This window comes from Carcharhinus amblyrhynchos, chromosome 1, assembly GCF_965287045.1.
Source record: "Carcharhinus amblyrhynchos chromosome 1, sCarAmb.v2.hapA, whole genome shotgun sequence".
Classification (NCBI taxonomy): Eukaryota; Metazoa; Chordata; class Chondrichthyes; order Carcharhiniformes; family Carcharhinidae; genus Carcharhinus; species Carcharhinus amblyrhynchos.
The window spans coordinates 88,320,760-88,335,887 of NC_137324.1; the positions used below are offsets into that span (position 1 = coordinate 88,320,760).

General features: G+C 39.7%; 1 protein-coding gene across 4 annotated transcripts in view; it reads right to left on the reverse strand.

The window, feature by feature from the left end:
* Positions 1-15,128, reverse strand: part of wdr19 (WD repeat domain 19) — a 123,968-nt gene that overhangs the window by 88,767 nt on the left and 20,073 nt on the right. For all 4 annotated transcript variants that reach the window (XM_080188720.1, XM_080188703.1, XM_080188730.1 and 1 more), the window contains exons 5-9: positions 14,191-14,306; positions 8,878-8,993; positions 3,670-3,750; positions 1,490-1,602; positions 631-804 (exon numbers count right to left, since the gene is read on the reverse strand). In XM_080188720.1, the coding sequence (XP_080044846.1) occupies positions 631-804; positions 1,490-1,602; positions 3,670-3,750; positions 8,878-8,993; positions 14,191-14,306 (600 nt within the window). The remainder of the gene's footprint in view (positions 1-630; positions 805-1,489; positions 1,603-3,669; positions 3,751-8,877; positions 8,994-14,190; positions 14,307-15,128) is intronic.

Genomic DNA, 15,128 nt, shown 5'->3' on the forward strand with positions numbered 1-15,128 from the left:
ACATCTTTAAGAGAGAAATAGGGAGGCATTTTGCAAAGAAACCATTCCTTTTATCTTTCTATTTCCTTTACCACAAAAAATTCACAGCACCTTCAGGTAGTCTGGCCTGTAGTCTGGCCTGACAGTGAATGGGGACAAATAATTGGTCTGCCCTTTATCTTCTGCATTATACTGGATTTTGGACCAATTCCACTTTTCAATTCCACCCTCTGTCAAGGTGCCCCAGTCTGGATGTCTAACCTTTCTGCAGTGGTTGCCACAGTCATAAATATCAGAAGTTCTTTAATTGGAGAATTCTGTGGCATTTCAAAATGCACACAGGTTTTTGATTAATAATGAACAAAATGCGAGCAGTAATACTGAACCATTGTTGAAAAATGACATGTGGAAGGCCTATTCTATGCTCAGTATTTGAGACATTTCACTAGCTATAAAAATAACCAGGAAATATTTTTCAAATTCATTCCTATTTTCCAAAGACAAAAATGTAAACAAGGCTCAAACATTTTCAGACTTGGCTCCCTTGGTGTTAAAGCACTATTAATTTAGTTGGAAGTTTGCAGTACGGAAATGATAGATTACATGTTATAGATAGGTTGAAATAATAAGGAGAGTTACACTACTACATACCAATTGTCTCCACAGGAAGCAGCTTTGTTCAGGGACTGTGAAATGGCGATACTTGTCAGATTGTCTTTATGATTGTGAGCTTGGAACAATTCCTGGCCAATCTCACGGATATGAGTAGAAATCACTACAAAATAGCCTTGAGAAAAGCCAATCATGATGTACCCATCCCCATACCTGAAACAAACAAAAGCTGCAGTGTCATGCTATAAATAAGACAAAAATGCAAAAGCATTAATTGAAAACCGATGAATATTATTTGCACACCACAACATTTCTGACATGCTATTTAAATGCCTGGCATATTCTGGAAGAAATGTCAATAAGCTTTGTTCTCTATACCAAACACTTTTTTATGTTAATATTTATGTTTAGGCAACACGGTGGCACAGTGGTTAGCACTGCTGCTTTGCAGTGCCAGAGACTTAGGATTGATTCCTGGTTTAGGACACTGTCTGAATGGAGTCTGCATGTTCTCCCCGTATCTACGTGGGTTTCCACCATGTGCTCCAGTTTCCTCCCACAGTCCAAAGATGAGTTGGTTAGGTGCATTGGCGTTGCTAAATTCTCCCTCAGTGTACCTTAACAGGCGCTAGAGTGTGGCGACTAGGGGATTTTCAAAGTAACTTCATTGCAGTGTTAATGTAAGCCTACTTATAACACTGATAAATAAACTTTAACTTTAATTAAAATGGTAACAGTAAAATACAAGACTAAGGTCAGTGCTAAAAGATAAAATGCAGGCAGCACTTGCTGAATTCCTAGGTTTCCAGCCTATCTCCTCAGGTGAAAACAGTCAGAATCAAACTTGAATAAAACTAAATTTAAGATTTATTTAGAAATAAACTTAACATAAACTCACCATCTATATGATATGATACTGCCATAGCGTTGCTGGAATGCCAACTCAATAGGGTTATCAGGATCACTCAAATTAAACAGGAACAGTGTTTTCTTGCCTACAATTGCACTCACCTAGTAAAAAGGCCGAAAAGATGACAAGTTACAATCCACATAACTTTATTAGAGTATGTTCTGTGACAATTTAAAATATATTTTTAGAACAAGTATTCCAAAATCATTGGCAAATATCCTTTAAAATTTGTTATATTATGCAGGTAAGGCAGGATAAATGCAGGTTTGCTTCCTACTTGTAGATTAAATCCCCCATACTATACAGTATGAAGGAAGAGATAATAGGAGCTTGATAGAAAGATACAGCGATAAATATGGGGGATTTTAATCTACATATAAGAAAAATAGGTGGGCAAAGATAGCCTGGATGAGGAGTTCCAAGAATGTTTTTGAGATAGTTTCTTAGTTCTGGAACCAACCAGAGAGCTTGTGCAACAAGATAGGATAGGTGTGATGATTTCATAATAAAGGCACCCCTAGATAGCAGTGATCATAATATAATTAAATTTTACATTCAATGAGAGACAGAAGTGTGGATCCAAGACTAGTATCTTAAATTTAAATAAAGATAATTATGAGGGCATGAAAGTACCTAAAGTGAACTAGCAAATTAGGTTTGCTAGACCAAAAAGTATTTTGCCTCAGTCTTCACTATCGTGGATATTAGCAACATTCCATAAATAGCTGTCAACCAGGAAGTGGAAGGGAGGCAGCAACTCAATCACCAGGGAAGTGGTATTGAGCAAATTGTGCAGCTGCGGGTTGACAAGTCTCTGGATCCAGATGGATTTCTTCCAAGGTTTTAAAAGAAGTGACTAATGAAATAGCTGATGCATTGGCTTTAATGTTTCAAAATTCCCTAGATTTAGGGAAGGTTCAATTATATTGGAAAATAGTGAATATAACTTCTTTATTTCAAGGAAGACAGAAAGCAGGATATTATAGATATCTACCAAAGTGAAAATGTTAGAAACTATTATTAAGGATACATTTTGGAAGGTCTAATGCAGGGGGGAAGTATACAGTAAATAGCAGAACCCTTAGAAGCATTAGCACACAGGGGATCTAGGAGTACAGGTCTACAGTTCCCTGAAAGTGGCAACACAACTCGATAAGGTGGTCAAGGTGGTATGTGGCATGCTTGCCTTCATCGGTCTGGGTAACAGTATAAAAACTGGCAAGTCACATTGCAGCTGTATACTACATTAGTTAGACCATATTTGGAATATTGTGTACAATTCTGTTCCCCCTACTACCAGAATGATGTAGAGGCTTTGGAGAGGGTACAGAAAAAGTTTACCAGGATGTTGTCTGGTTTGGAGGATATTAGCTATGAGGAGAGATTGGGCAAATTTGGTTTGTTTTCACTTGAACTTGGAGGCTGAGGAGCGACCTGATAGAAGTTTACAAAATTATGAGAGGCATGGATCGAATGGATTGCTGGAATCTTTTCCCCAGGTCAGAAATGTCAATTATGAGGGGACATTGGTTTAAGATAAAAGGGGGAAGTTTAAAGGAGATACGAGAGGCAAGTATTTTTACACAGGGGGTGGTAAGAGCCTGGAAATCGCTGCCAGAGAATGTGGTAGAAGCAGATACAATTGCAATGTTTAACAGGCATCTTGACAGATTCATGAATAGACAGGGAATAGAGAGATACGGACAACATAGAGGCAAAAGGTCTTTAGTTTAAAAAGCTGTTATATGTCACTACAGGCTTGGTGGGCCAAATAGCCTGTTCCTGCTGTACTGTTCTTTGTTCTCTTTCTCTTCCCCCACAGGCTGGCATGATGGTAGATTAGCCATGATAAATGGGTGGGGTTAGTGGGATAATCCATCCCAAGATGGATTGTCAAAGCGCCACCTTCATTTTCTTTGCACTCCATGGGACAGATGCCCAAGTGCGACAAAAAGCATTAACCTTCTTGTTAATTAATCCACTTCCAGAAATCACCCCAATAACATTTTCAGTGGAGGAGAACAACCCCTCTAACTTAAATGAGCCTTGGTGGTCTCAATGTATCTTCCTAAAGGCACAACTTCATAACAAGGAACTGTCTTGTTAGTTGCTTTCTGAGTTATCAATCTGTTTAAAAAATACTAACATAGTTTTTACTGGAAACTCACCGTGCTTTCTCCCAATGATGCCCGTTCATCTGTCTTCATCACGGAGAACTGGACGTCACTTGGCTCTGCTCTCACGGTGGTCTGTTGAAAAAATAACAGTTGAGGCAGAGGTCAATACAGAAAGCATGGACTGCTATTAAACAATCAAAACTGCATTTAATCTAAAAGGGTCTAGGCAGGGTAGATGGAGCAATGCAAAAAGGATTGACAAGCAGATGAACCAATTTAAGGTGAAAGGGAAAAAAAAATCAACAGCAACATGAAGAAAGACTTGTATCTGTAATTAGTGCCTATACGCAGTTAGTGGTTAGGATCTGAATACATTGCCTGAAACGTTGTAGAGGCACATTTAATCTCATTTAGTCCCTTTTGAAAGCCAAGAACCTGAAGTTAAAAATTTGCAAGGTCACAGGCTAAGGACAGTGGAGTGGGGCTAGCTGACTTGGTTTTGCTGCAAGCTGGCATGGATGTGGCAAGCCAATTGGCCTCTGTAATAACTTTGAAGGCAACTTGTTATGGCTTCAAGTTATAAGTGACAGCATGGTGGCACAGTGGTTAGCATGGCTGCTTCACAGCGCCAGAAGCCCAAGTTTAATTCCAACCTTGGGTGACTGTCAGTGTAAAGGTTGCATATTCTCACCGTGTCTGCATGGGTTTCCTCCAGGTGGTACAGTTTCTTCCCACACCAAAACTGTGCAAGTTAGGTGGATTGACCATGTTAAATTGCCCCTTGAGGTCTAAAGATCATGAGGAGCTGGACAGGGAGAAACTATTATCGCTCATAAAAGGATCAAAAATGAGAGGGCACAGTAATTTGCGCTTTTCACACAGGTTGAGGTATGGAATTCATCGCCTAGAAGTGTGGCAAAGACAGGTTCAATCAAGGAATTCAAGAGAGCATTCAATGATTATTTGAATACAAATATTGTGCAGGGTTACAGGGAAAAGACAGGAGAATGGCACTAAATTATGATGTGCATTCGGAGACCAGTGCAAATAGGCCAAATGGTCTCCTCCTGCGCTCCTCCTGTGATGAATGCTGACAATGCCCAACTCTACCTCATAACTAACTCTCTGTTGCAAAGTTTCAGACTGCCTAATCGAAATTGCAACTGCCTGAGGCTGAACTAGACTGTTCACAACCTTGGTCCAAAACCTAACTCCAAGACAAGCTTCTAACCACATATCCATGCCATCACTAAGAATATATGCCATCATCTGTTTCTACTTTTGTAATAGGATCCCTGCCTCAGATCACCTGCTGAAAAACCCATCAATTTCTCTGTTACCTGTAAACTTGCATAGCTCAACACACTCTGGCTGACCTCCAATATTCCACCCTTTGTAAACCTGAAGTCATCCAAAATACCCATGTCCTTACTAGCACCAAGGATCATTCATCTATCGTCCCTGTGCTCATTGACTTACATTTTGTGCCAAGTTTCCTGGAGCAATATGTTTTTCTAACAATTTCTTGGTCAATGCTTCGAAGCCAAATAGGAGTAAAGCTCCTTTACATCTAGTATTCTGCACTTAGGTAGGCTAACTAGTAATGTCATAGTAAAAAGGTTCACTGCGAAATGATGGTGATAAGACAATTGAATACTATATTAAGCTTGAAAATGACAAAGTCCAATTGAAAACAAGAATCTTAAACTTAAAGACATTTATACAGGAATGAGGGGAGAACTTGTTCAAGTTAATTGAGTATAACTACTAAAATGTACGGTGTTAAATAAACACTGGGCAATCTTTAAAGAAATAATTTAAAATGTTCAACGAAAATACATACTATTGAAAAAAAGCTTAGTGAAAAAGATCTATCTTGGCTTACTATGAGGTTTAATGAGAGTGTTAGATTAAAAGAGAGGCTTATAATGTTTCAAAGAATAGTAGTAAGTCTTGAGGGTTGGAAATGTATAGGACCACAAAAAAGTTGAAAGAATAGTAGTAAGCCTTGAGGATTGGAAATGTATAGGGCCACAAAAAAGTTGAAAGAAGGGGGAAAAAATACAGTACGAGAGTTAATGAGTCAGGAATATAGAAACAGATTGTAGGAGCTTTCACAAGAAGAGAGTAGTTAAAGTAAACTTTGATCCCTTTGAGGAAGACATGAACAAAATTATCATGGGAATGAGGAAATGGCAGAGACATTGAACAAATATTTTGTGGCTGTTATCACAGTGGAAGACATAAGTAGCATACTAAAAAGAGGGCAGCATCAATCATTGGGAAAATGCTGGAATACGTTATTAAGGAAATCTTTACAATGTACCTGGAAAAGCATAGTAGATTAGAACAATATTAGAACAAGTCAATCTCAGCAGGTCTGACAGCATCTATAGGGAGAGAATAGAGCCAATGTTTGGGGTCTAAAGCTCTTTGTCAGAGCTTTGACGAAAGATCATTTAGACGTGAAACACTGGCTCTATTCTCCCCGCACATATGCTGTTTTTGTTTCAGATTCCAGCACCCACAGTATTTTGCTTTTATCTTAGATCAAGTCAATATGATTTTACAAAAGGGAAATCCTGTTTGACAAATTTATTATAGTTTTTGAGGTAGCAACTAGTGGATAGACGGGAACCTGTAGATATTGTACACTTAAGATTCCCAAAAGACATTCAATAAGATTCACATATAAGGTTAATAGACAAGATAAAGTCTCATGGACTTGGGGATAATATATTAGCACACATGCAGGATTGGTTAACAGTTAGGAATCAGTGGGTGGAATCTTTGTTCCACCAAAAATAACCCCCTAGGGTGGGTGAGTTCCCTGGTGGCTGGACAGGCAAAGCACGCAAAACACAATCAGTGGATTGGAAAATACTATCATGGCCAATGGCGAGCCATCCCTGATGCCAGAAAACATGCAGCAGGGGGCAGGGGAGGAAATCCCACCCAAGGATTAGAAATAAATGAGGCATTTTTAATTTGGCAATGCTGCAAGGATCAGTGCTGGGGCCTCAGCTTTTACAATCTATATTAGTGACTTAGAAAGAGAGTGTCATTTATCCAAGTTTACTAATGATACTAAGTTTTAGAAATACAAGCTATGAGGACGACGCAAGAGGCAGAAAAATGTTAATTGAATGGGCAACAAGGTGACAAATTGTGGGGAAGTGAGGGGCATTTCATTTTGGTTCTAAGAATAGATAAGTAAAATACATTTTAAAGTGTTTGAACATGTAAATGTTGATGCTCGACAATCAAAAGGCAAGACTGTTCTCTTCCTGTTGGGGAACACTTCAGCGGTCATGTGCATTCAGCCTCTGATCTTCGAGTAAGCATTCTCCAAGGCAGCCTTCACGACACACGACAGCTCAGAGACTGAGCTGAGCAGAGACTGATAGCCAAATTCCGCACACATAAGGACAGCCTCAATCAGGATCTTGGGTTCATGTCACACTAAGTGTAACCCCCTAGACTTGCAAAGTCTCACTAACTGTCCTGTCTGGAAACAATACACATCCTTTTAACTTATGCTTAAAGCTCTTTCCATTCACATTGTCTATACTTTTAAGACTTGATGAGCTGTAAAGATTCACATTCCAATCATTATGCATGTAAATTGAGTTTGTGTCTTTGTGCCCTGTTTGTGATCAGAACTCCCACCCGTGTTCCGAAAGCTTGTGGCGTTTGCTACAAATAAACCTGTTGGACTTTAAGCTGGTATTGTCAGACTCCTTTATGTTCAGAGCGACATGGGTGTACTTGTACAAGGAACACAGAAAATTAGCAAGCAAGTACAGCAAACAATTTGGAAAGGAATGGTATGTTTGTCATGTAAAGAAGTCTTGCTATAGTTGTATGGGACTTTGGCAAGACTACATGTGGAATATTATGTGCAGTTTTGGTTTTCATTTTTAAGGAACAATATGCTTACAATGGAGGCAGTGCAGCAAAGGTTCACCAGATCAGCCCCTGGAATTGCATGGGTGTCCTATGATGAGAAGATGGGTAAATTGGGTCTATATTCTGGAGTTTAGAAAATTGAGGGGCGATCGCATTGAAACATTTAAGATTATTAAATGCCCTGACAGGGTAGATACTGGCACTTATTGGGGAATCTAAAACAACAGGGTGCAGATTCAGGATAAGGAGCTACTCATTTAGGACTGAGATAAGGAGAAATTTCTTCACTCAAAGGGCTGTGAGTCTTTGAAATTTTCTATCCCACAGAATTATTTGATTTGATAATCACATGTATTTCCATACACTGAAAATTGTTTCTTGCACGTCCAAAGCATACCTTTCATAGGGTAGGAAAGGAGAAGGTGCAGAATGTAGTGTTACAGTCATAGCTAGGGTGCAGAGAAAGACCAATTTAATATAAGGCACATACATTCAAACGTCTGATGGCAGCCGGGAAGAAGCTGTTCTTGAGTCAGCTGGTACATGACCTCAGATTTTTGTATCTTTTTCCTGACGGAAGAAGGTGAAAGAGAGTATGTCCAGAGTGCGTGGGTTTTTTGATTATGCTGGCTGCTTTTCTGAGGCAGTGAGAAGTGTACACAGAGTCAATGGATGGGAGGTTGGTTTGCGTGATGGACTGGGCTTCATTCAGCACCTTTTGTAGTTTCTTGTGGTTTTGGACAGAGCAGGAGCCACACCAAGTTGTGATACAACCAGAAAGGGTACTTTCTATGGTGCATCTATAAAAATTAGTGAGTTGTAGTGGTAGTGCCAAATTTCCTTAGCCTCCTGAGAAATTAGAGGCATTGGTACGCTTTCTTAACTATTGCGTCGGTATGGAGGAACCAGGGCAGGGTTTTGTTGGTGAACTGGACAGCAAGAAACTTGAAATTCTTGACCATTTCCACTTCATCCCTGTTGATGTAGACAGGGGCATGTCCTCCACTACTCTTCATGAAGTCAATGACTATCTCCTTCGCTTTATTGACATTGAAGAAAAGAATATTGTCATCGCACCAATTTCTCTATCTTTCCTGTAATCGGTCTCATCATTGTTTGAGTTACGGATTTGCCATCACTGAATACATTTAAAGCTAAAATGACACATCTTTAGTCTTTCAATCAATCAACTCCATTATAAATCTTGCCAGATAGGTTTTGTCCAAAAGTTCTGTAGACTTTTCTGACAAGCTTTTTCTAATTGGGGTTATTTTAATTTTAAGATATTCCCATAATAAATAAATCACCACTGTTAAAATGACAAATCAAGGTTGGAAATCTCTCATTCACCTGACGAATAGTATCTCCTTCCTGGTTGCTGACAGTTATCATCCTGTCTTCACTACCCAATGCAAGCAGATTCTGGGAACTCCAGCAACCACAAGTGATCCGTTTTGTGTGCTTCCCTGAAATATTGGTGTGAAAGAAGAAGTATTAATCCCTGCTAGAATGAATAAAAGACAAGTGATTCAGTGATAGGATTGGTTTAACATACTTTAATTTCACCTTTGGGATACTAGTGCCAAACCACCCCAGACTAACAATTGTAAGGATTGCTGATGCAAAAAGTCTTACTGATAGGCAACTGGCTGTTGCCTGGGAGACTCATACATGTCCCCAGTAGATACCTGGAAAGATAGGAAGCATAAAGGTTTAGTGGCACACTTATCTTCAGGGCCACAGGTACTGGATGCACATTGAATCTCATTGGTCACAGCTCATCCTGAAACAGGGCGCATAAGTCAGTGAAAGCATCAGCCATTGCTGACATTGTCATATCGACATTTACAGGTAATCAAGACAAATCCAATGCACACCTAACCAGGGACAGACCCTGACTGTTGTCAGTCCCTTGTCACACTTTACTGGTGTGCCCACCTAGAGTTTGGCCCTCTTGCTGTAACTGCAGTCCAGTCGCATTGCTCGGTCCTCACTCCCTCTGTGTCACTCCTCAGCATGAGTGAAGACTGTGTGTGAATCACAGGACTCTCCCCAACTTATACACTGTACTTGAAGTCGAATTCCCCTGGACCTTCCCTTGCTAATGCTCCTCTCTCTCAAAACACGACAATGGCTCTCTGAGTCCCTTGCTCTGTGCCACCACCCTAAACAACTCTAGCACAGGCCAGCAATGGCCTCTGTTCATCTTCTTTCCTTTACCATTATGAGTTTTATAAAATTGGGACTGCGTCTTTAATTTAACATAAAATGAAGGGGGTCATAGGACCTGTTCTGAAGTCTTACTGACAACAAGCCTGGGTAGTTTGATTGTTAGAGACTAAATGGGCCCAGACAGGTTTACTGGGAAGAAACTGCAAGGTGTTCACACTTGGAGACTGTGGGTTGACAAATCCCTGGATCCAGATGGATTTCACCCTAAGGTCTTGAAAGAAGAGGCCACTGATATTCCTAATTCCCTAGATTTGGGGAAAGTTCCATTAGATTGGAAGATAGCACATGTAATTCCTTTATTCAAAAAGGGAGAGAGACAGAAATCAGAAAACTAGTCAGCCTCACAACTGTCAATAGGAAAATGTTAGAAACTATAACTAAAGATGTTATAGCAGGGCACTTAGAAAAACTCAAGGCAATCAGACAGAGTTAACATGCTTCTGTGAAAGGAAAATCATGTTTAACCAATTTATTGGAGTCCTTTGAAGGAATCACTTGCTAAGGAACGACTTAGATTTCCAGAAGGCATTTGATAAGGTGCTACATCAAACTTAATGGTGGAAGATAAAAGCTAATTGTATGGAAGGGTAATGTATTGATGTGAATAGAAGATTGGCAAGCTAACAGAGATTGGCATAAATGAGTTATTTTCCAATTGGCAAGGTGTGACGACATGTGGTGTACAACAGGGATCAATGCTGGGGTCTCAACATTTTGCAATTTATATCAATAATTGAATGAAGAGACAAAAGATATGGTAGCTATATTTGCTGATGATGCAAAGAAAGATAGGAAAGTAAATTGAAGAGGACATGGGGAGTTTAAGCTTATTTGTTAGTGTCACAAGTAGGCTTACATTAACCCTGCAAAAAAGTTATTGTGAAAATCCTCGAGTCGCCACACTCCAGCGCCTGTTCGGGTACACTGAGGAAGAATTTAGCGTGACCAATCTACCTAACCAGCACATCTTTCAGACTGTGGGAGGAATCCAGAGCACCCGGAGGAAACTCGCACAAACATGAGAGAACGTGCAGACACTGCACAGGCAGTGACCCAAGCCGGGAATCAAACTTGGATCCCTGGCACTGTGAGGCAACAGTGGTTACCACTGTTCCACCGTGCCTTCCATAAGGGACATAGATAGGTTAATTGAGTGGGCAAAGGTCTAGCCAATAGAGTATAATGTAGGCAAATATGTAATTGGCAGGAAGCATAAAAAAGCTTACTATCTAAATGGTGAGAGATTACAGAGATCTGAGATGCAGAAGGACCTGGGTGTCCTTGTACATGAATCGGGAAAGGCTGGTATACAGGACCAACAAGCAACTAGGAAAACTTATAGGATGTTACTGTTTACTGTGAGGGGAATTGATTACAAAAGTAGGGAGGTTATGCTTCAGTACAGGACATTGGTGAGACCACATCTAGAGTATGGTGTCCAGTATTTGCCTCCTTATTGAAGGAAAGATGCAAAGGAATTAGAAGCAGTTCAGAGGTTTACTAGACTAATACCAGGAATGAGCAGGTTGCCCTATGAGAAAAGATTGGATAGGCTATGCTGGTATCCACTGGAGTTTAGAAGACCAGGAGGCGACTTGAGCAAAACCTTTAAGATCCTGAGCAGTCTTGACAGGGTGGATGTAAAGAGGATCTTTAGTTGGATCCTTGTTGGAGAACTAGAGATCATTATTTAAAGTGAGGGGTCACCCACTTAAGACGGTGATGAACAGAAATCTTTTCTCTCAGCAGGCCGTAATTCTTTGGAATTCTCTTCCTCAAAAGGTGGTGTTTTGATCCGAGTTGGTGTTACTACTGGACGCGAAGATACCAGAATGCAACCGTGGTTCAGAAGATTGTAATGTTTTACTTTTTTTTAGAAAACGTGGAGGAACTGAATCACAGGGTCGCCAATTAGCTTTTAACAAGAAAAAACATTTATTAAGCATGAAAAGTTCAATTCCTTCGCTCCCACATATTTTCACATATATGCACAGATTTCAAGGATAACATAATCATACATTATATCTTATACTATAATGTCCTCAATAAGCACATAGTCTCCTGCAACTCACAAGCTGACTACTGTCAGACAACACCCTCATTGGTCTAGAGGTATGATTCTCTCTTTGGGAATTGTAATTAAAAAGTTTGCAAGAGATCCTGGGTTCAAATCCCAGATGAGCCCTTTGTTTTCTATTGAGCGGCAAGGTGGTACAGTAATCAGCACTGCTGCTTCACAGTGCAAGGGACCTGGATTCAATTCTGGCCCTGTGTGGAGTTTGTACATTTTCCCAGTGTCTGTGTGGGTTTCCTCCCATAGTCCAAAGACCTGCAATTTAGATTGAATGGCCATGTTAAATTGCCCTTAGTGTCCCAAGTTGTGTAGGTTAGAGGGATTAGTAAGGTAAACACGTGGAGCTACGGGTACAGGGCCTGAGTGAGGTGCTCTGTTGGAGAGTCGGTGCAGACTTGATGAGCCAAATGGCCTCCTTTGGCACTGCAGAGGTTCTATGATTGAGTATCCCACTGTGAAATCAAAGTTTTTTTTTAGTTCATTTGTCAGACATGGGCATTGCTGGGTGGCCAGCATTTATTGCCCATCCCTAACTGCCCGAGGGCAGTTGAAAATCAGCCACATTGCTCTGGCTCTGGAGTCACATGTAGGCAGGTAAGGATGGCAGATTCCCTTCCCTAAAGGATATTAGGTGAACCAGACGGGTTTTTCCGACAATCAATAATGGTTTCATTGTCATCAGTAGACTCTTAATTCCAGATTTTTATTCCTGAATTCAAATTCCACCATCTGCAATGGCGGGATTCAAACCCAGGTTCCCCAGTACATTAGCTGAGTTTCTGGATTAGTTTAGTGATAATATCTCTCAAATCGATCTTCTATGAATTCTCACATGAGTGTTTCCAAATTCTACTCACAAAGAGACATGTTTCAGAATCTTCTTTCGCCTATTGCTTTCCATCAGCTGTTTTTAGCAAGAATCCACCTCCATGGTTTCCAAATAGCTTTTCAGGATTCCTTTGTCTTGAATGCTTTACATAAGCTTGGAGATCTAGCCACTGACAATTATTTCTCCTATTGCTTCACAAGCTGTGGTAAAATATCAAAAACCTTAGAGCCACTTCAAATATCTTTCTGGTTCTCATGAGCCAAATCCTTCTCAGCTAGGCCTGTGGCTTCAATGAACAATGACCTAATCCAATTCCAGTTTCCTCTGTTTCTTTATCTTGAGATTTCCTGGAAATTTTTCTTCATTTCTCTAGTTTCCTTACTAACAGTTCTTTAGATTTCTAGCACTTGCTCCCTTGCTCTTTACTCAATTCTACGGCTTTTCTTCTAGCAGAGATGAGAGAGATATTTCCCCTCTTACTGCGAAGCTCCTCCTCCTCTGGCTCAAAAAGGTCTTCTAACCTAAAAGTGCCACGGTAGCTAAGCAACATCTCAATCCTCCCTCAAGCTGTTGTTCACTTTCCCATCACAAACTTTCTCAGCGCAATAGAAACAAAGTTTGAACTGAAACCAAAACTATACATGCAAACATCTTTGTTTAACACGAATCTAACCAGTTTTACCCTTTCCTACATAAAACCACTAAATTAAATCCACTTAAATCTACATTTTATTTCTAACCTTTAACCATACAAACATAGCTCATTTCAACTACCTATGTTTTCCTGACAGAGTCTGAATATTTTACGTAGAGTGCCGTTCCATCTAACATTTAGAGCCATGGCAGATTGCAGATGTTCTCCTCCAACAGGGGCAGTTTCGTACCTTCGCTGGAACCAGGAAAATACTTTTTCCCCAGACGTGGGAATCGTGCAGTATTCGCTTATCGTGTGGTAACTATTGGCTGGATTTGACTTATAGAGCTACTAAAGTGGATGTTGTTTGGAAAAGGAGTATCATTGTGAGTTAATGGATATATTTTGGGAACAAGAGGCAATTTTAGAGAAAATGGTTAGTTTACTTATTAATATACTTACGTATCATAGTGTATATTAGTCTTTCTTGCTGTGCATTTTTCTTCTCCTTTAACTTAATAAATACTCTTTATTAATTGTTTATACAATGATTGAACTGGTTCCTCACTGGTTGTATATTGATCCTCACATTATTCCAAACAAATATATACCACCTAGAACCAATGTTTCAAGTTATTTTTCTGGGTTTTGAGGCACTCTCGCAGATAATGTCAGTGGGGTTCTTCGCATAGTTCTCTATCCACCAGAGATTTAACTCAATTATATGAGAGGAAATTTTACGTTAAAATAGGTGTAAATATAAAATACTTATTCCACAATTTTGATATTACACATTAGAGAACATGAACTATTGCATCAGACTAGTTGCCTTTCAAGTCTTCAAAAGTTAAAGGATCTAAAATTAAAGTACCAAGATAGATTATATTTACTCACCGAGGACTGGAACTTTGCGGGAGGTCTGCAAATTATAGACAAGCAGATTTCCTTTAGTTGTTCCAACAGCAAGTAGTGATCCTGCTTTTGACCACATCAGAAACGACATCTGATCCCTGAATAAAATACAACTATGACTTATTACCATGACAAATTTAAAGTGGGGTGGGCAGGCATTAAAGCATATTGTATTTCGCATGGGGAGATGTTGGATAAGGGTCGTCGTGGCTTCCTGCAGAGGAAAGGAAATAATCAGGTCAAGTTGATAGCTAGGCAGATCTAGACGGATGCTATTTTATCCAAACTCAATTGCCTGAAGTTCATCTACCACCATAATGAGATAGAAACAAGTTACCGAGTTTCCCTCTCACGGTCAGGGGCACAACTCCAAGCTGGCTTAAAGTTGTTGGAAACTTTAAAATTGTTATATGAGTATCTTGTTTAGAGCCTGAAGTGTAATTTTTAAAAACTAGTGCAAAAAATCCACTTAGCTCACCTAACTTCTTTTGAATGGAATAAACCTGAGGCAATTCCAAATGCAGTATTATCTTTTTACTTCAGCTGCACATATTTTATAGCTGACTTGAAGATGTACTCCAATACTTTTTGAATCAATAATCTGTTGACTTCCCTTTTCAAAGAGGACATTCTTCATCAGATACACTTAAATGTGGCTTCATAAATCAATATCCATGACATAACAAGTTTCTCTCTTATGATTGGAAATAATGTACTTGAATTCAATTTTAAAAATCCCCTCTTGAATCTTCCTTATTTTTAAAATGAAAATTATTTGTTGATCAGAACAGTGGGGCATGGAACAACCATGGTGCTGAGTGGAATAATACATAATCAAGAAAAGGCTTGACTGATCTTGGAAAGGGAAGATGAGGATCATTGGCTCCGATGTAGTTCTCCTGTTGGTTCAAACTGGCTCT